Source organism: Neomonachus schauinslandi, chromosome 4 (assembly GCF_002201575.2).
Source record: "Neomonachus schauinslandi chromosome 4, ASM220157v2, whole genome shotgun sequence".
Classification (NCBI taxonomy): Eukaryota; Metazoa; Chordata; class Mammalia; order Carnivora; family Phocidae; genus Neomonachus; species Neomonachus schauinslandi.
Window position 1 is genome coordinate 99,963,664 of NC_058406.1, and position 20,885 is coordinate 99,984,548.

The following is a 20,885-nucleotide window of genomic DNA, read 5'->3' on the forward strand; positions in this document are numbered from 1 at the left end:
TTCTCCTTCTCTTACCACATTCCTTCCCAAAGTAAATTAGGTGTCCTTTCTTAATGTGCCCCCAATAACATTAGACAGTATTTATCACATTCTATTTTAGATGCCTGGTTGGTTGCGGATACTTTTCATCTGGTCGGATCCTCCCACTACCTCCAATAAAGAACGGAAGTGGGAGCCACATCACAACAGTCTTGTTCTCTCATTTTTCTACCGTCGTAACATTAAACCACTTTCTCATTCCTTTCTTCATCATTCTGCCCCCGTTCTCATTTTTTAATTAACCCAATGAGTTTGGTAGAAATGTACCCAGAAAACTATGTGCACATAAGATAACTAGATAATAAAACTTCACACTGAAGGGAACATTCTAGAAGTATTTATTTCATTGCTGGCCACTTGGTTGCTGCATGCAACTCTCAACAACGAGCTGCCACTCTCCACTCCTATAGAAGAACCAAATGTTATGGTACCACTAAGGTTTTCAGACTTTCAGGCTTTTATTACCAATATCATTACTCTAGGGACAAGCCTTTTAGGGACTTAAAAGCACTTATTCTCTATAAAAAGTAACTTCATATTTCATGCACATACTCCAACTGGCAGACTTAGGTTCAAAATGGAAAGAAAAAAAATTTATTCTAGTTCTGTAATTTATCAGGAACAAAATAAGCCACTTCTCCTTGCTTTGTTATTAGGAAATAGGATTTTTTTTCTCTATCAGGAATCAGGACAGTAGCTTTGATGATCCCTTAGTTATAAAATTGTTTACTAGTTAAAGTTCTCTCCAAAGATGTTAAGAAGTAAGAAGCTGGCTCATTTTCCTATAGGACTTAAAGAAATATTTGCAGTATGTGTAAATTCTAGTTTATATTGTAGATCCTTGTGATAATATTTAAGAGGTCTAGTCTCCCCATTTAAAAAATTCTACCTCAGAAGGTAAAAGGAAATCCCCATCATCCCTGAGCAAAAAAGGGAAAAATCACAGGTACTTTTATTTGTTAATAGAAGCCACTTAAATGAGTTATCTAACTCTAGAACATTCTCAGAGAATTTACATAAACTGAAGCAGGTACAAGGTGTTCTCAGAGACTTATTCAGATAAATGTATTTAGTAGTTTGAGTAGTTGCTCTGTAAAAATTTAAATCTAACTACACAGCTAAACATTTTCCATTTTGAAATTCAAGAATATCCTGAGAGGATGCTTATGGACATGAAACTACTGGGTGCAGAGAAGTTTTAAAATTTCAGCAGGAGGAAAAGAGAGTGGGGAAAACTACAGTGGAGAAAGTAAGAAGGGGCAGGACAAAGCTGTAGTGATGGGCTGGGCCTTTCTTCCCATTAAGTCAGGGGACTCTGGCTATCTGTATGCTATACTTACTCTTCTATTAATACAAACTGGATGCTGAAAGATAAAATTAAGAATGTCCCAAACTAAATTTAAGTCTTTTAAGGAGAAAATGACAGAAAACACTTAAGCTTCTTAATCAAGGAGTGCTATAATATAATTTCAAGGCATCTTAATATAATTCATTTAACCCTAAAGCAGTTGTGCAATAAGCAAAATATCATAAAATGAAAACAACAAAGGTCAACCTCCTACAGGGGCCAACAGACAACATCTTTACAGCACAGCAATTAACCTTCACATAGTGGAGTCTTGTTTACAAGGCCATCAAAAACTGAAAATCACAAATGTCACCAACAAAAGGAATGTTGATTAGAGTGAAAAAACTTCCCAACGGGCTGCCTTCTCTGAAGGAATTTCAGACTGTTGCTAGCACAGGTTGGCTAAGCCAGATCTCACTGATGGCTCCATTAGAGAAAGGAAATGCCCCACTCAGTGCTGTTTTAAAAATGTAAAAACACCGGGAGGGAAAAAACAAAATAAAACAATCTACTGTTCCCTAACGTATACAGCTCAGCACCCAGAGAAAGCCTCTGCCCCCAAAAGAGACTTTCTACAAAGGCGTAAGCTTCATCAAATGAGGTGTAACATTTCATTTTCAGGACATGTCTTTCCTTGCAAGGTCTTTAGAAGCAGAAGTTCCACTTGGAACTCTAATACACATCTCTGTGAGCTCAGTTTCCTGAAAACATACACCTGCCGAGCTCTAGGTTCACCCTTGCCAGTGACTGGATTCACTACTTCACAGCCACCAGAATCGCACATACACTATTAACATGATGAAAAACACAGCAACCGCTGCAAGTTTGGCGTAAGTGGAACGCATGTTCAAGTACTTCGCGTCCTGGCGGTATTTCTTGGACAGACTGGATAGATTGTTAGCCTTTGAATCCAATGCTGTCAAAGAGGAAAAAAGGAAAACAGTAATTAGTCCCTGAAGTATTCTGTCTAATGTATTAAGCATAAAAATAACGCAAATGAGTGGGACCATACCAAACAACCATGAAGCTTAAATTATCATTTTTATTTTAAGGGTTAGGGTGCATACACTGATTAACCCATGATCCTGATGCACTATAAAATCTACACTGCATTTTAAAGTTACCAGACTAAATTATGTTCAAATTCTTGAGGCTGTACCGTGAGGTGGTTAAGAGTGCTGGCTCTGGTCTCAGAGTCTTTGTAAATTTTAATCTCAGCTGCACCAGCCATGTGACATTGGTCAATTCACTTAGTCTCTCTACTAAGACCCAGTTTCATCATCTATAAAATGAGGATAATAACACTAACTGTATCACAGGATTACAGGTACATGAGAATGCCTGTAAAGTGAACACAATCCTTGCATATGATAAGCCTCTGAGAAATGCTAGGTGATAATAATCGTCATCATCTTTTAATGGTCTAAATCATATTCTCTCATATCTTGAAAAATGATTATCCATGCAAGATAAGACTCAGGTAACCAGAAAATTCAATGAGTCAGAAACTGAGTATTGAGTTATATCTTAATGGTGACTGCTACCGAATTCCCAAGATTCTCCACATGGTAAAAACCATTATGATGCTACCAGAAATTATATTTCAACTGACATAGGAAAGTTGTCTTGTAACTAAAATATAATCACAGGTGCTGGAAAACCACCAATACCTACTAAATTAACCTTTTTAGAATCTTTTGCAAAGTTTTGTTTTTCTTTTTTTTTTAAAGATTTTATTTATTTATTTGAGAGAGAGAATGAGAGAGAGCACATGAGAGGGGGGAGGGTCAGAGGGAGAAGCAGACTCCCCGCTGAGCAGGGAGCCCGATGCGGGACTCGATCCAGGGACTCCAGGATCATGACCTGAGCCAAAGGCAGTCGCTTAACCAACTGAGCCACCCAGGCGCCCCAAGCAAAGTTTTGTTTTTCTAAAAGGACATTTGTAATGTCGCTGCCTTCTATAACTGTTAACTGAGCACTTAGAGAAGCAACCAGAGAGACACAAGCTAGACCGGACTAAAATACATGACATAATTTAATAATAAAAACAAATTCTCAGTGTGACATAAATGAATTTTGATCACTTTACTTCTTTAAATTTTTGAAAAACACTGTTTTGCAATATGAATTTGTTCTTCCTTAGGGAATACTTTTGGAATATTTGGAGTTGCTTAATAGAGACTGAGTTGATTGAGAAATGTGGTATTACTTAATGACAAAAGAATGACAGCTGCTTCTAAATTAGCAATTTGTCCTGTAAGAAAAACACTTAGACACATAAGAAAAGTTAGGAGATGAGAAATAACCATGACAATGCTGTGACGAATCTTTCCAGCCAGTCTACTAAAATGGACACTCCACTGGATAGAACTTTTTAACCAATGTCTATTGCTATATCCCTAGTGCCCAGAACAGAGTCTGGTAATAGTCAGTGATAAAAAAAAAAAAAAATTGCTAAATGAAATCTAAATCTGCTGAGAATAACTGGGCAGCAGAACAAATATTAGGTCATACGAAATAAGCAATAGTTAAGAGAATTCCTTTACACAGGAACATTTGGAAACACATGATATCATAAAGACAAAGCCACTACTAGGAGAAGTCACTGAGCAAATATTTGTTATAAGCACCATGCAAAGTGCCAAAAGATACAATGATGATCACAACATACACAACCCCTCTATTTGGGGAACTTATAGTCTTGTAGGGTGACACCTCTGAATGAAACAACAAAACCCATGGCTTAAAAGAAACAGCTATTTTAGGCAGTAAAAACGGGCGCAATTTCATATTGCTGAAAGAACCCACTGGGAACTACTCTTAGGTCTTAAATGCAAGGCAGACTAGCTCTAAAACTAAAAATTAGAGAGGGGTGCCTGGGTGGTACAGGTGGTTAGGGGTCCAACTCTTGGTTCGACTCAGGTCGTGAGATCAAGCCCCACGTTGGGCTCCATGCTCAGTGGGGGGGTCTGCTTAAGACTCTCTTTCCCCAGGCGCCTGGGTGGCTCAGTCGTTAAGCATCTGCCTTCAGCTCAGGTCATGATCCCAGGGTCCTGGGATTGAGCCCCACATCGGGCCCCCTGCTCCGCAGGAAGCCTGCTTCTCCCTCGACCACTCCCCCTGCTTGTGTTCCCTCTCTCGCTGTGTCTCTCTCTGTCAAATAAATAAAATCTATAAAAAAAAAAAAAAGTCTCTCCCTCTCCTTCTGCCCCTCCTCCCTGCTCACTCTCTCTCTCTCTAAAATAAATAAATCTTTAAAAAAAAAAATTAGAGGGGGAGGCTGGGTGGCTCAGTCGTTAAGCGTCTGCCTTCAGCTCAGGTCATGATCCCAGGGTCCTGGGATCGAGTCCCGCATCAAGCTCCCTGCTCAGCAGGAAGCCTGCTTCTCCCTCTCCCACACCCACTGCTTGTGTTCCCTCTCTTGCTGTGTCTCTCTCTGTCAAATAAATAAATAAAATCTTAAAAAAAAAAAAATTAGAGGGGCACCTGGGTGGCACAGCTGGTTGGGTGACCAACTCTTGGTCTCAGCTAAGGTCGTGATCTCAGGGTCCTGGGATCAAGCCCCGCAGCAGGCTCTGCACTCAGCGCAGAGTCCACTGGAGACTCCCTTTCCCTCTCTCCCTCTGCCCCTCCCCATCACATGCCCTCTCTCTCCCTCTTTCAATTAAACAAATAAATCTTTAAAAAAATTAGAAAGAGAAAGAAGGCATAAAAGATGGCTTCTTATTATGAAGAAGCTTAAAGAGGAAGAAAAAATTTTTTGAGGTAGGCTGATCTTTTCACTATCCTTCAGATATGCTCTGTTCAGATACGCTTTTTCTTCCTCCCTTTTTTTTTTTTACTTTTTTAAAATTTTTTAAATTTATTTTATTCTTATGTTAATCCCCATACATTACATCATTAGTTTTAGATGAAGTGTTCCATGATTCATTGTTTGTGCATAACACCCAGTGCTCCATGCAGAATGTGCCCTCCTCAATACCCACCACCAGGCTAACCCATCCTCCCACCCCTCTCCCCTCTAGAACCCTCAGTTTGTTTTTCAGAGTCCATTGTCTCTCATGGTTCGTCTACCCCTCCGATTTCCCCCGCTTCATTCTTCCCCTCCCGCTACCTTCTTCTTCTTTTTTTTTTCTTAACATATATTGCATTATTTGTTTCAGAGGTACAGATCTGAGATTCAACAGTCTTGCACAATTCACAGCGCTTACCAGAGCACATACCCTCCCCAGTGTCTATCACCCAGTCACCCCATCCCTCCCACCCCACCCCCCACTCCAGCAACCCTCAGTTTGTTTCCTACAATTAAGAATTCCTCATATCAGTGAGATCATATGATACATGTCTTTCTCTGTTTAACTTATTTCACTCAACATAATACCCTCCAGTTCCATCCACGTCGTTGCAAATGGCAAGATCTCATTCCTTTTGATGGCTGCATAATATTCCATTGTATATATATACCACATCTTCTTTATCCATTCATCTGTCGATGGACATCTTGGCTCTTTCCACATATTGGCTATTGTGGACATTGCTGCTATAAACATCGGGGTGCACGTACCCTTTCGGATCCCTACTTTTGTATCTTTGGGGTAAATACCCAGTAGTGCAATTGCTGGATCATATGGTAGCTCTATTTTCAACTTTTTGAGGAACCTCCATACAGTTTTCCAGAGTGGCTGCACCAGCTTGCATTCCCACCAACAGTGTAGGAGGGTTCCCCTCTCTCCACATCCCCGCCAACATCTGTCGTTTCCTGACTTGTTAATTTGAGCCATTCTGACTGGTGTGAGGTGGTATCTCATTGAGGTTTTGATTTGGATTTCCCTGATGCTGAGCGATATTGAGCACTTTTTCATGTGTCTGTTGGCCATTTGGATGACTTCTTTGGAAAAATGTCTGTTCATGTCTTCTGCCCATTTCTTGATTGGATTCTTTGTTCTTTGGGTGCTGAGTTTGATGAGTTCTTTATAGATTTTGGTACTAGCCCTTTATCTGGTATGTCATTTGCAAATATCTTCTCCCATTCTGTCGGTTGTCTTTTGGTTTTGTTGACTGTTTCCTTTGCTTTGCAAAAGCTTTTTATCTTGATGAAGTCCCAATAGTTCATTTTTGCCCTTGCTTCCCTTGCCTTTGGCGATGTTTCTAGGAAGAAGTTGCTTCGGCTGAGGTCAAAGAGGTTGCTGCCTGTGTTCTCCTTTAGGATTTTGATGGACTCCTGTCTCACACTGAGGTCTTTCAACCATTTTGAGTCTATTTTTGTGTGTGGTGTAAGGAAATGGTCCAGTTTCATTCTTCTGCATGTGGCTATCCAATTTTCCCAGCACCATTTGTTGAAGAGACTGTCTTTTTTCCATTGGACATTCTTTCCTGCTTTGTCAAAGATGAGTTGACCATAGAGTTGAGGGTCCATTTCTGGGCTCTCTATTCTGTTCCATTGATCTATGTGTCTGTTTTTGTGCCAGTACCATGCTGTCTTGATGATGACAGCTTTGTAATAGAGCTGGAAGTCCGGAATTGTGATGCCGCCGGCTTTGCTTTTCTTTTTCAACATTCCTCTGGCTATGCAGGGTGTTTTCTGGTTCCATACAAATTTTAGGATTATTTGTTCCATTTCTTTGAAAAAAGTGGATGGTATTTTGATGGGGATTGCATTGAATGTGTAGATTGCTCTAGGTAGCATGGACATCTTCACAATATTTGTTCTTCCCATCCATGAGCATGGAACGTTTTTCCATTTCTTTGTGTCTTCCTCAATTTCTTTCATGAGTATTTTATAGTTTTCTGTGTAAAGATCCTTTGTCTCTTTGGTTAGATTTATTCCTAGGTATCTTATGGTTTTGGGTGGAATTGTAAATGGGATCGACTCCTTAATTTCTCTTTCTTCTGTCTTGTTGTTGGTGTATAGGAATGCCACTGACTTCTGTGCATTGATTTTATATCCTGCCACTTGACTGAATTCCTGTATGAGTTCTAGCAGTTTTGGGGTGGAGTCTTTTGGGTTTTCCACATAAAGCATCATATCATCTGCAAAGAGTGAGAGTTTGACTTCTTCTTTGCCAATTTGGATGCCTTTGATTTCTTTTTGTTGTCTGATTGCTGTGGCTAGGACTTCCAATACTATGTTGAATAGCAGTGGTGATAGTGGACATCCCTGCCGCGTTCCTGGCCTTAGGGGGAAAGCTCTCAGTTTTTCGCCATTGAGAATGATATTCGCTGTAGGTTTTTCATAGATGGCTTTTATGATATTGAGGTATGTACCCTCGATCCCTATACTCTGAAGAGTTTTGATCAAGAAAGGATGCTGTACTTTGTCAAAAGCTTTTTCTGCATCTATTGAGAGGATCATATGATTCTTGTTCTTTCTTTTGTTAATGTATTGTATCACATTGATTGATTTGCGGATGTTGAACCAACCTTGCAGCCCAGGGATAAATCCCACTTGGTCATGGTGAATAATTCTTTTAATGTTGGATCCTATTGGCTAGTATTTTGGTGAGAATTTTTGCATCCATGTTCATCAGGGATATTGGTCTGTAATTCTCCTTTTTGATGGGGTCTTTGTCTGGTTTTGGGATCAAGGTAATGGTGGCCTCATAAAATGAGTTTGGAAGTTTTCCTTCCATTTCTATTTTTTGGAACAGTTTCAGAAGAATAGGTATTAATTCTTCTTGAAATGTTTGGTAGAATTCCCCTGGGAAGCCATCTGGCCCTGGGCTTTTGTTTGTTGGGAGATTTTTGATGACTGCTTCAATTTCCTTAGTGGTTATAGGTCTGTTCAGGTTTTCTATTTCATCCTGGTTCAGTTTTGGTAGTTAATACATCTCTAGGAATGCCTCCATTTCTTCCAGGTTATCTAATTTGCTGGCACAGAGTTGCTCATAATATGTTCTTATAATTGTTTGTATTTCTTTGGTGTTGGTTGTGATCTCTCCTCTTTCATTCATGATTTTGTTGATTTGGGTCATTTCTCTTCTCTTTTTGATAAGTCTGGCCAGGGGTTTATCAATCTTGTTAATTCTTTCAAAGAACCAGCTCCTAGTTTCGTTGATCTGTTCTACTGTTCTTTTAGTTTCTATTTCATTGATTTCTGCTCTGATCTTTATTATTTATCTTCTCCTGCTGGGTTTAGGCTTTATTTGCTGTTCTTTCTCCAGCTTCTTTAGGTGTAGGCTTAGGTTGTGTACTTGAGACCTTTCTTGTTTCTTGAGAAAGGCTTGTATTGCTATATACTTTCCTCTTAGGACTGCCTTTGCTGCATCCCAAAGATTTTGAATAGTTGTGTTTTCATTTTCATTGGTTTCCATGTATTTTTTTAATTCTTCTTTAATTTCCTGGTTGACCCATTCATTCTTCAGTAGGATGCTCTTTAGCCTCCATGTATTTGAGTTCTTTCCGACTTTTCTCTTGTGATTGAGTTCTAGTTTCAAAGCACTGTGATCTGAAAATAGGCAGGGAATGATCCCAATCTTTTGGTACCAGTTGAGACCTGATTTATGACCTAGGATGTGATCTATTCTGGAGAATGTTCCATGGGCACTAGAGAAGAATGTGTATTCCGTTGCTTTGGGGTGGAATGTTCTGAATATGTCTGTGAAGTCCATTTGGTGCAGTGTGTCATTTAAAGTCTTTATTTCCTTGTTGATCTTTTGCTTAGACGATCTGTCCATTTCAGTGAGGGGGGTGTTAAAGTCCCCCACTATTATTGTATTGTTGTCAATGTGTTTCTTTGCTTTTGTTATTAATTGCCTTATATAATTGGCTGCTCCCATGTTAGGGGCATAGATATTTACAATTGTTAGATCTTCTTGTTGGATAGATCCTTTAAGTAGGATATAATGTCCTTCCTCATCTCTTATTACAGTCTTTGGTTTAAAATCTAATTTGTCTGATATAAGGATTGCCACCCCAGCTTTCTTTTGGTGTCCATTAGCATGGTAAATGGTTTTCCACCCCTTCACTTTCAATCTGGGGGTGTCTTTGGGTCTCAAATGAGTCTCTTGCAGACAGCATATCGATGGGTCTTGTTTTTTTGTCCAATCTGATACCCTGTGTCTTTTGATTGGGGCATTGAGCCCATTTACATTCAGGGTAACTATTGAAAGATACGAATTTAGTGCCATTGTATTGCCTGTAAGGTGACTGTTACTGTATATTGTCTGTGTTCCTTTCTGGTCTATGTTGCTTTTAGGCTCTCTCTTTGCTTAGAGGACCCCTTTCAATATTTCTTGTAGGGCTGGTGTTGTGTTTGCAAATTCCTTTAGTTTTTGTTTGTCCTGGAAGCTTTTTATCTCTCCTTCAATTTTCAATGACAGCCTAGATGGATATACTATTCTTGGCTGCCTCTTTTTCTCATTTAGTGCTCTGAATATATCCTGCCAGTCCTTTCTGGCCTGCCAGGTCTGTGTGGATAGGTCTGTTGCCAATCTAATGTTTCTACCCTTGTAGGTTACATATCTCTTCTCCCGAGCTGCTTTCAGGATTTTCTCTTTGTCTATGAGACTCGTAAGTTTTACTATTAGATGTCGGGGTGTTGACCTATTTTTATTGATTTTGAGAGGGGTTCTCTGTGCTTCCTGGATTTTGATGCCTGTTTCCTTCCCCAAATTAGGGAAGTTCTCTGCTATAATTTGCTCCATTATACCTTCTGCCCCTCTCTCTCTTCTTCTTCTGGGATCCCAATTATTCTAATGTTGTTTCATCTTATGGTATTGCTTATCTCTCGAATTCTGCCCTCGTGATCCAGTAGTTGTTTAGCTCTCTTTTTCTCAGCTTCTTTATTTTCCATCATTTCATCTTCTATATTACTGATTCTCTCTTCTGCCTCATTTATTCTAGCAGTTAGTGCCCCCAGTTTTGATTGCACCTCATTAATAGCCCTTTTGATTTCTACTTGGTTGGATTTTAATTCTTTTACTTCTCCAGAAAGGGTTTCTCTAATAACTTCCATATTTTTTTCAAGCCCAGCTAGTATCTTTAAAGTGATGATTCTGAACTCTAGATCTGACATCGTACTAATGTCTGTATTGAGTAGGTCCCTGGCAGTCGGTACTACCTCTTGTTTTTTTTGTTGAGGTGATTTTTTCCGTCTTGTCATTTTGTGCAGAGGAGAATAGATTAATGAGAGAACAAAATGCTAGCAGAGTAACAACGTCCCCAGAAAATATACTCTAAACAAATCAGAAAAGACCTGAAGCAGTGGGAAAAGAAAGGGAAAGAGAGAAAAAAGAGAAAGAAAAAAAAGAAAAAGATAAAGATAAAAACAAAAACAAACAAAACAAAACAACAATAACAAAAAAAAAAACAGAATGTGATCAAATATGATCAGGCTGGTATATAGATCAGTGCCACACACTAGATTTGGGGTGTATTTTGGTCTTTTAGAAAAAAGTGCCTCCCAAAATTTTAAAGAAAGAAAAACTTATATATGTACAAAAATAAGGGTTGATATGATGAAGGGATGGAATATGACTGTAAAGATGGAAATTATAAAAAATTTTATAAAAGGAATTGATAAGAAGTTGTTTGAAAAAAGAAATAAGAGGATTTAAAAAAAGAAAAAAGAAAAAAAAGGGAGAGGATGTGATCAGGCAGGGGAATAGAAAACACCATATACTAGAGATTTAGGGTATATTTTAATCTGTTAGAAGAAACTATCTCAAAATTTTAAAGAGAGAACAACTTATATATATAAGCCAAAAATACGGGTAACTACTATGAAGGGATAGAATATGACTCTAAAAATGAAAAATAAAAATGTTTTTTTTAAAAAAAGGGATTGATAAGATCTTGGTTGTAAAAGGGAAAAAGAAAAATTCAAAAAGAAAAAAAAAGAAAAAAAGTTAATTAAAAAAAATAATAACTTTGAAAGACTAAAGAATCATGGTAAAAAAGCCATGAATTCTATGTGCAGTATTCCCCTAGCCCTGGAGTTCTGCCGTTCTCATTGATCGGTAAACTTGGTCTTGGCTGGCTGTTCTCGCTGATCTTCTGGGGAGGGGCCTGTTGCTGTGGTTTCCAAATGTCTCTGCTGGAGGCGGAATTGCCCTGCCCTTGCCCCCTCCCGCTAAGTAATCTGCTCGGGTTTGCTCTCCGGAGCTTTTGTTCCCTGCGAGCTTTCCGTACAGCTTTGGAGGACGAGAGTGAAACTGGCGGCCTCCCAATCTCCGCCCCGGAGGAGCCGAGAACTCGGGGCCCCATCCTCAGTGAGCCCCCAGAGCAAAGCCGTCAGTCACTCCCGTCTCCCCGGTCTCCGGCCGCACTCCGTGCTCACCCGGGCTGTGACCGCGTGTTTCTATCTCTGGCCCCCGACCCCGGGTGGAGTCTCCAAACCCAGCAGATCCCTGCGGTGCGCTCCCGCGCCGCTCCTCCCGGGGTAGGAAGGTGAGTCTCCCCAGATCTGCCCCTTGTTGGGTCCCTGCTGGAGGAGCAGTGGCCCGACTGTGCCGCGGATCACGGTTTATGGCAACCCCGAGCTGAGAGCCCGCGCCTGGGCTCCGCCTCGGCAGCCGGCTTCCCTGCTCCGATACCTGGGAGCTCTGCCACACTCAGGCACCCCCGGTCTTTCTGTGACCCTGAGGGTCCCGAGACCACACTGTCCCAGAGGGTTCCACCCCCCGCTTAGCCACCAGAGTGACGTCCCTCAGCAGAGCATACTTTTAAAAGTTCCGATTTTGTGCTCCGCGGCTCTATCACTTGCCAGAAGCGGCCGACGGAGGCCCCTCCCCCGCCGGCTATCCTCCCGAATATCGCCTCGGATTCACTTCTCCGCACGTCCTACCTTCCAGAAAGTGGTCACTTTTCTGTTCAGAGAGTTGTTGTTATTCCTTTCTTCAATCTCCTGTTGGGTTTGTAGGTGTTCAGAATGGTTTGATCCCTATCCAGCTGAATTCCTGAGAGGAGACGAAATCCAGGTCTCCTACTCCTCCGCCATCTTGCTCCGCCCCCCTCTTCCTCCCTCTTAAAATACCACTCTTCACTTCTTCCTGATCTATCAAAATTCAAGAAATCTTCCCTGTTCACTTCACATTATCTATTTCCTGCTACATTTTACAGCTCTTATTGTTTATATATCCATTTAAAACTATCACACACTGAAGATGGACAAGGACCTGCAGAGACCAATGAATTCTGCCAGGCACTAGCAGTGTGACTAAAAGCAAGCTACCTAACTTTTCTGAGTCTGCTTCTTTATCTGTAAAACTGGTTTGATACTACCCAATTCACAAGGGATTACTCTAAAGCACAAATAAGATATATATAAAGTCCCCCTGGGGTGCTGGGGTGGCTCAGTGGGTTAAGCATCTGACTCTTGATTTTGGCTCAGGTTATGATCTCAGGGTCGTGTGATGGAGCCTCACGTCAGGCTCTGTGCTCAGCGTGGAGTCTGCTTGAGATTCTCTCTCTCCCTCTCCAGCTGCCCCTCCCCCAGCTCACGCTCTCTTTCTCTTTCTCTCTCAAATAAATAAATAAAATCTTAAAAAAAATAAAGTCCCATGGGATGCCTAGGTGGCTCAGTCAGTTAAGCGTCTGCCTCCAGCTCAGGTCATGACCCCAGGTCCTGGGATGGAGTCCCACACTTGCTCCCTGCTCAGCAGGGAACCTGCTTCTCCCTCTGCCTGCTCTCCCTACCGCTCCCCCTGGCTTGTGCTCTCTCTCTGTCTCTGACAAATAAATAAACTCTTTTAAGAAAATAAAAAAATAAAGTCCCCCTACCATATTGCCTAACACAAAGTGTTCAATTGATGTCTGTTCCCTTATACTATCTATAAAGTACTCTGTGACAATGACCTTGTTTCTTATCTTCCCAATTAGATGAAGTTATTATGATTAGAAAAGTACAGGTGACTCTTAAACAACATGGGTTTGAACTGTGCGCATTCTGCTTATACACAGATTTTTTTTTTACAGAATACCGTAGATTTATTTTTTCTTCCTTATGATTTTAAAAACATTTTCTTTTCTCTAACTTACTTTACTGTAAGAATACAGTATATAATATGTGTAACATACAAAATAGCATGTTAATTGACTGTTTACGTTAAGGGTAGGGCTTCCAATCAACAGTTGGCTATTAGTAGTTAAGTTTTTGGGAAGTCAAAAGTTACATGTGGAGCCCCTGACCCCCACGCTGTTCAAAGGTCAACTGTCTTCTTTTCCAGTCAGCACAGCACTAGAAGAGAATCCTTTAACACTTTTGATAAACTGACCAGATATACATTTTAGATTTAAGAAAAATTCCTGTTCTGGTCTATTTTATCCCAGGTAGAAACAGTAAGGCTGTTATGATGAAAATTTATAGACTCACTCATCCAAAATTTGATGTTTAAAGAGTGTGAAGCTATTTGCTGGAACAACCGATGACTACTAACATAAAGGTTACAATCTGCAGTTCATAATAAAGGAAAACCCATTTACTCATGAATAATGTCACAAGGTTGAGTTCATGAAATACTCATTAAGGCATCTATCTGTAATCACTACTGTGAGAGAAATAAAGCAAGTATATGAAATAGATATGAAATACATAAATACTACATTTAAAGAGTACGTTAAACACTTAGGTAACATTTAAACATTAGGTAAATATATATACTTTAAGGCAAATTAGGTAAGTATACATACACACACATGCACACACACCCATTATGTGCTTAAAAAACCATTACATAGCTTGTCTGAACAGTTTAAAAGACAAAACAGATTAATGTGATGTGGGCTATTAGAATCAGGGAAGGCTTCCTGGGAGAGGTAGTTCTTATCTGGATCTTAAAGAACAGGTCCGAGATGGTGAGGAAGCTGACCTGGCTGAGGCAGAACGTTTGTGAACTAGAGAGCATGAAAGAAGTTTGCAATCTCCTTATCTTCCATCACAGAGAACACAATGCCTTACACATTACAAACATGCAGTAAGAATGAAAAGTTGAGACCAGACTAGATCTCATCTTGCAGTCACAGATTTTGAAAGTTTTTCAGCAGAGGAATGCCTTGATAAAAATGGCATTTTATGACATTTGATCTGGCAGCAATAAAGTCTCCCAAAGTGGCTAGTCAGGAAACCACTACAATAAATCTTTTACAGTTTCCTCTCATTCTTCTTTTCATTTCCCTTATGTGTTTCTGTAAATATTTACTTAACATTGTAAATATCTTGGAAGCAGTAATTGCTTCTGATATGGAATGAGACCTTCCCGCCGTTCCAACTCAACAAAAACTAATCATGCTAGAAGAAAAACATATTGGAAGTTTTGTAATGTAATCTATCTCTAAGAGGTGAATTCTTAACAGTGCTAGACAGAATCTGACAGCAAAAAAAAAAAAGTATCCCAAAATAAGCTATCCTTGCCTATATAGGACTCTTAATTCTTTACATACCTGAGAGTGCTTCTCCCCGTTGTAACACTTCTTCGATATTGGCCACCATGATCCTCTGCACATCTTGCAATTCAGTGTTGATGGAGCCTAGGTTTCTCCGAGCACGGCTGTCAATGTAGAGCTTCTTGGTTTTCTGAATGTAGGTGTCTAGAATAATGAAGAAAAATGACCATGAACAACTTTGTCCATCAAAGTACTGTAGGGAATAGGAAGTTCTGAGTTTAGTCCTGGATCGGCAATTGTCCATGGCTAAGCAAGCTCTTGAGTGAGCATCAAAATTTGAGTTTTGATTTCTTCATTTGTAAAATGTAGATAGATGACCATTCAAGAGAAATGTCCTCTGCATACCTTCAAATGAGAAGTCTCTGCTCTCAGGGTCCTTAGAGAAATTAAGACCCACTGTAATAAGCCTTTCCTGAAAGCAGAGATTTTCAAAGCATGTTCCGAGGATCCTTAGGGTTTCACTACTTAATTCTTTACACTCCCTGAAAAGAATCCTGGCAACAATCTAGCATCACTACAAGTTAACACGGCAAGAGTTATTCTAGCATCAAAAGGGGTAAAAACATTGTCTTAAAATATTTTAACACGCTGTGAATTGTGCAAGACTTGAATCTCAGATCTGTACCTCTGAAACAAATAATGCAATATATGTTAAGAAAAAAAAAGAAGAAGAAGAAGAAGGTAGCGGGAGGGGAAGAATGAAGCGGGGGAAATCGGAGGGGTAGACGAACCATGAGAGATGATGGACTCTGAAAAACAAACAAGGTTCTAGAGGGGAGGGGGGTGGGAGGATGGGTTAGCCTGGTGGTGGGTATTGAGGAGGGCACATTCTGCATGGAGCACTGGGTGTTATGCACAAACAATGAGTCATGGAACACTTCATCTAAAACTAATGATGTAATGTATGGGGATTAACATAAGAATAAAAAAAAAATGGGGAAAAAAAAAATTTTAACATACATTCCTAATTTCACTCTGTTCTTAAACTTCAGGTAAAGCAAAATCCCACTATAAAACTGCAGTCTTATTCATGGTTAGCCCATGTCTGTATTTCTCAAAACTGTAAAAAGAATGACTTATTATTAAAAATTATATTTTCAACTTTTGGCAAAAATCTTAAGTTATATGTGGTGGATACCTCTCGTTTGCCTTTTTAGACCGCCTCTCTACCTTTCTGCACCACGCTTTTTGCCTCAAGAAGCTGACCCGCACAGACTACATCGTGAGCTCCTTGCCCTGGAGCTTCCAGTTAGGTTCAGCCAATGAGGGAACCCCAAGGGTAAGGCATGAAAGCAGATAGTGACGTTAGGGTATTTATTCCCAACCTCTCCCTGAGAAGTCACCCTGGCCTGGCAGTATCCCTCCAACTAGAAGTTACTGCTCCTCTCAAGTTGGCTTTCTCTATAAATTTTCTCCTTTGCAGTTCCAGAAACTGCTCCTTTCTCTTATCCCTTCAGGCCTAGGGATGAAAATAATTACTGTGTTACTGATATCAGGTTACTGTACTTTGTGGTTCACCTATAACCCATTCATCTTTGTATATAATCCTTTAAGCTAATCTGAGTGTACCAAATATTTCCTGTGTGATCTTGATACAGTATTCTTTTTTTCTTGGGTTTACTGGACCTTTATTATCTTCAAAAACAAAATTTGAAAACCAGACATTATAAAAATTAGCACTTAGAGAGTTTGTAGTTATGAAACACTGGAGTGTTTTGCTAAATTTTCTTTATTTTTAAGAGTAAGATGACCATTTAGCAAACTGGAAACACTTCAGAAATTCGGAAACAGTAAAACCAATTTCTTTTTTAACTAAAAATATCAGTAATGTAATCTAATCATACTTATTCTCACTTCCTCTAATTAGGGTACTCAAGACATTTCCTTTGATTTACTGCCATCAGATACTTTACTGGTGATGAAGCTTTCTGTAATTACTGTACATGGACACCCATACTATTTCTGCATGTAATAAATGTTATCTCCCCAATATCATACCTCTTCCAGTATTTTTTTTTTTAACTAAAGGATCTGAAAGAAACAAAATACCTTCTTTCTGATTTCCAAATTCTGATCTACAGAAAATGAACCTTACTGGGTTCAAACCAAATCACAAAAAGGGCAAAAGGCAACAAGTTCTAAGAAAAAGATCAAAAGACCAGGGAAATTACTTATGAGAAGTCTCATTCACTCAGAAGGACAAAAAGAGATGGAATGGAGGGCGCCTGGGTGGCTCAGTTGGTTAAGGGACTGCCTTCGGCTCAGGTCATGATCCTGGAGTCCCTGGATCGAGTCCCGCGTCGGGCTCCCTGCTCCCCTGCTCGGCAGGGAGTCTGCTTCTTCCTCTGACCCTCCCCCCTCTCATGTGCTCGCTCTCTCTCATATAAATAAATAAAATCTTAAAAAAAAAAAAAAAGAGATGGAATGGAAAAGACAGAATTCAAAACTTCAGTAAGTAAACATCAAATAAAAATGTGTCAAAATTATTATCAATGTAACAAACAGCTTCTCCATATTGTTTGCTCTCTTGATATAGAGATGGAGAGCAAAAACTTACCAAACTCAATAAAGGAATAGGGCCTAGACACAGTGGGCACCTTCTTCCCATGCTGTTCATCAAACTCTGAGTGCAAATCTTCTAGGTAGGCAAAAGCCAGTTTCTTAGGGAAGGCAGCTTCACACAAAACCAAGTAACAAACTCCCCGCTCAATAATGTAGCTGGAGAGACAAAAAAACAACAACAAAAAAACAAGAAAAAGTTGTCTGTAGAATAACAATACACCCAACAACCTGAAACAGACTCTCAGTGCCTTACAAACTTTTGAAAATATTCTAGCCTAAGTCCTTTGAGGCTAGCTAAATCAGAAAATCAATTTCAAACCATAAATCCTTAGAATCAGAAAGCAAACACCATCCCATTATTAGAATTATATTCCAAAAGGAATATTTAAACATGTTTATTATAATTGTTTATTATATAATTCAGCTAAAATATCTTAATACTGAGGACTTTTTCTTGAAAACTCAGAGTTGTGACTCCATCCACCTTTTGATTATGTATGTAAACGAGTATACACATATTTAAACTCCTTCCAGTTATAAGAAGCACAGTGGAATGGAAATTTTTGTGGATACTTAGAAGTTGGAAGTTAATGCCACAATGTTTACTGGATACAGATAATGACCTTAGGACAAATAATATCCCCTAATTCCCAGGACAGAACTCTATATCAACTATCCAGTATCAGAAACTATCCAATAACAGAACTAACTTCCTCTTAGCTCCCTGGCACTCTGGAAGGAGCTATATGACTACATGTCTGAGATGTCTTGGAAAGAGGTTAGGTTACTCAGTGATTTCTTTTTAGCCACAGTACTCTTTATTTCAGCAATAATTATATTCAGAAAACCAATATGTACATCAAACAAATTCAGAAGGCCATTAGTTTAAGTAGGAGTATAAGGGCACAAAGTATTATATATACCCCTATCCCTACCCTTACTATGTGGCTCCTAATGCATCCTAGGACTTCACAGAGGAGTTTACAATATATCATATGATCTCTCAGGCCCCTTAAAATGATGATAATGATGATGATGATGATACTGTTGTCCTATCTCTTGCTTGGGCATCTGAATCAACTGCTTTCCTTGCCTTCAATCTAGACCATCTTCTAAACTACCAGTTTTATTCCTAAAGAGTAAATATGATCATATTACCCTGCTTAAAAACTCTCAGGGTTCCTGAATACTTATAAAATAAAATCATACTCTTTGATATAATACTTATGGCTCCAAAACAGGTGTAGGCTGTATTCCATCATGCTATTCTCCAAATAGGTTCTTTTACAGCCTCCCGGATTTCTGCTTATATATATATATATTTCTAATTGTAATACTCTTTTATGTACCTGGAGAAACCTTGTTCATTTTCCTATGCTCGATTCTACTATAATTTTTTCCATGAAATTTCTCTGTATTCTTCCTCTCTATCCCCTTTCCTCAAACTTACTCCCTACAAATGGGAATTTATTACTTCCTTTTCTCTAGTCCCAAAGCATTTCATTTATAACCGAATTACAGCATTTCTTGCCCTAAGGTATCATAGTTTAGTTGTCTGCATATATGTTTCTCTCTGCTAATAAAATAAAAGCTATGGACACTGGGCGCCTGGGTGGCTCAGTTGGTTAAGCGACTGCCTTCGGCTCAGGTCATGATCCTGGAGTCCCTGGGTCGAGTCCCACATTGGGCTCCCTGCTCAGCAGGGAGTCTGCTTCTTCCTCTGACCCTCCCCCCTCTCATGTGCTCTCTCTCATTCTCTCTCTCTCAAATAAATAAAATCTTTAAAAAAATAAAAGCTATGGACATTAAAGGCAGAACTTAACATACGTACGGTCTGGCAAAGAATAATCTTTAATAAATAGCTCTTAGATGGAAATAATGGATGAGAAGAGATTATAAAGTTCTTAAAGGAACCATACAGAAGAAAAAAATTTCTTTTCAATTCCATTAGAACTTGCCTAGGTTTTTTGTTCCTAATCCATGGTAGAGATAAAGATACTATATATAATTAGGTGCTGATATTTATTTTTTTATGTTGAAAACTGGATTTATAGAAGATATTTCATATACTACACAAATTAATACCTATAAAACTTAATATCCAGGCAAACCTTTGGGGTCCCCTCCTTCTTTGGGAGCTTCATACTCTATCATTCAATGAACTTTACTATCACTCAGTAAACCTTGCTTTGCTGCCCACCAAAAAATAAATAAATAAATAAATAAAATTTAAAAATTAAAAAAAAAATAAAACTTAATATCCACTACTTTCTTAACCAATAAACCAGGGTTTTGTTTTGATTTTGGTTTTGTATAATTGTTTGTTTCTGATGGGTGGAGATCTTTTTTTCCCCCTTTCAAGTTAAACACAGCAGGTCCCTCCCAGGTCTATATTATCTTAGCCTTTGAGTTCCTAAAATAGCAAGGATTATTTAGCTAATCCTATTTTATTTTCCTTTGATCTTCTTGTCCTCTTTTTTTTTAATCCTTCCTGTTTTTATCACCCTCAAACTTGACATGTATTAAACATTTAATAACCAATTATTTGTAGAAAATTTGAAATCCAATAAAGTCCTTTTGATCCCTCTCTCGACTATATGCATTGTCTATAACCACTGATTGAGATGCTCTTAAATTACCCTCACAAAACTATGACCATTTTCCCTATTTTATAGAGGTAACGGAGGCCTAGAGAAGTATGTGAGTTGTTCAAGGTTGTGTTGTTGTTAGTAAGTGTTTGAGCAAGAGTACTAATCTACATATATCTGGCTCTAAGAAGCTCCTAAAGCAAAAATTTATCTATTATTGCATGATAGGTACAGCATTTATTAGACACGGGATAACAAGTTAATTTATTGTATGCAAATTGAATAAACAAACCAAGATTTCTGTTTTGCAGAACTGGAGCCAGGAAGTTGCTTCCATGAAAAGACTATATTTTTAAAATTTTCTTTACTTTTTAAAAAACTGTTACCATTCTTATCAGGTGTTACTTATATCTACTGTATCTCATACTTAAATGACCACAAAGAAATAGGATTATACTCACTGGAAAGTCATGGCACCAGCTTCCAAAGTACATCTAGTAGGGGACTGTTCATTCAACTTGCGAAAGAGTTGCTTAGCCTGACTCTGGTACTGTTGAAGATCCCGGCCAGACTGAAAGAAGACACCTTCATTTAAGAATTTTCTACACACAAAAAACGCCGTAACAATTAATGAGCAGCATCATACTATGAGGACACTATGTAAATATGGTCTTTCATTAAAGATTAGTAAGATTCATTTTAACAAAAGAAAAATGGTCTACTGGGGCACCTGGGTAGCTCAGTCGTTAAGTGTCTGCCTTCGGCTCAGGTCATGATCCCAGGGTCCTGGGATCGAGCCCCGCATCGGGCTCCCTGCTCGGCCAGGAGCCTGCTTCTCCCTCTCCCACTCCGCCTGCTTGTGTTCCCTCTCTAGCTGTCTCTCTCTCTCTCTCTGTCAAATAAATAAAATAAAATCTTTAAAAAAAAAAAAGAAAAGAAAAATGGTCTACTTTTAGAGCAAAAAGGAA

At 39.1% G+C, this 20,885-nt stretch overlaps 1 protein-coding gene across 1 annotated transcript in view; it reads right to left on the minus strand.

Annotated features, from left to right (window-relative positions):
• Positions 1–360: 360 nt before the first annotated feature.
• Positions 361–20,885, minus strand: part of SEC22B (SEC22 homolog B, vesicle trafficking protein) — a 29,333-nt gene continuing 8,808 nt past the window's right edge. The window contains exons 2-5 of the mRNA XM_044914121.1: positions 20,379–20,488; positions 17,325–17,485; positions 14,765–14,911; positions 361–2,303 (exon numbers count right to left, since the gene is read on the minus strand). Coding sequence (XP_044770056.1) covers positions 2,149–2,303; positions 14,765–14,911; positions 17,325–17,485; positions 20,379–20,488 — 573 coding nt within the window. The 3' untranslated portion in view covers positions 361–2,148. The remainder of the gene's footprint in view (positions 2,304–14,764; positions 14,912–17,324; positions 17,486–20,378; positions 20,489–20,885) is intronic.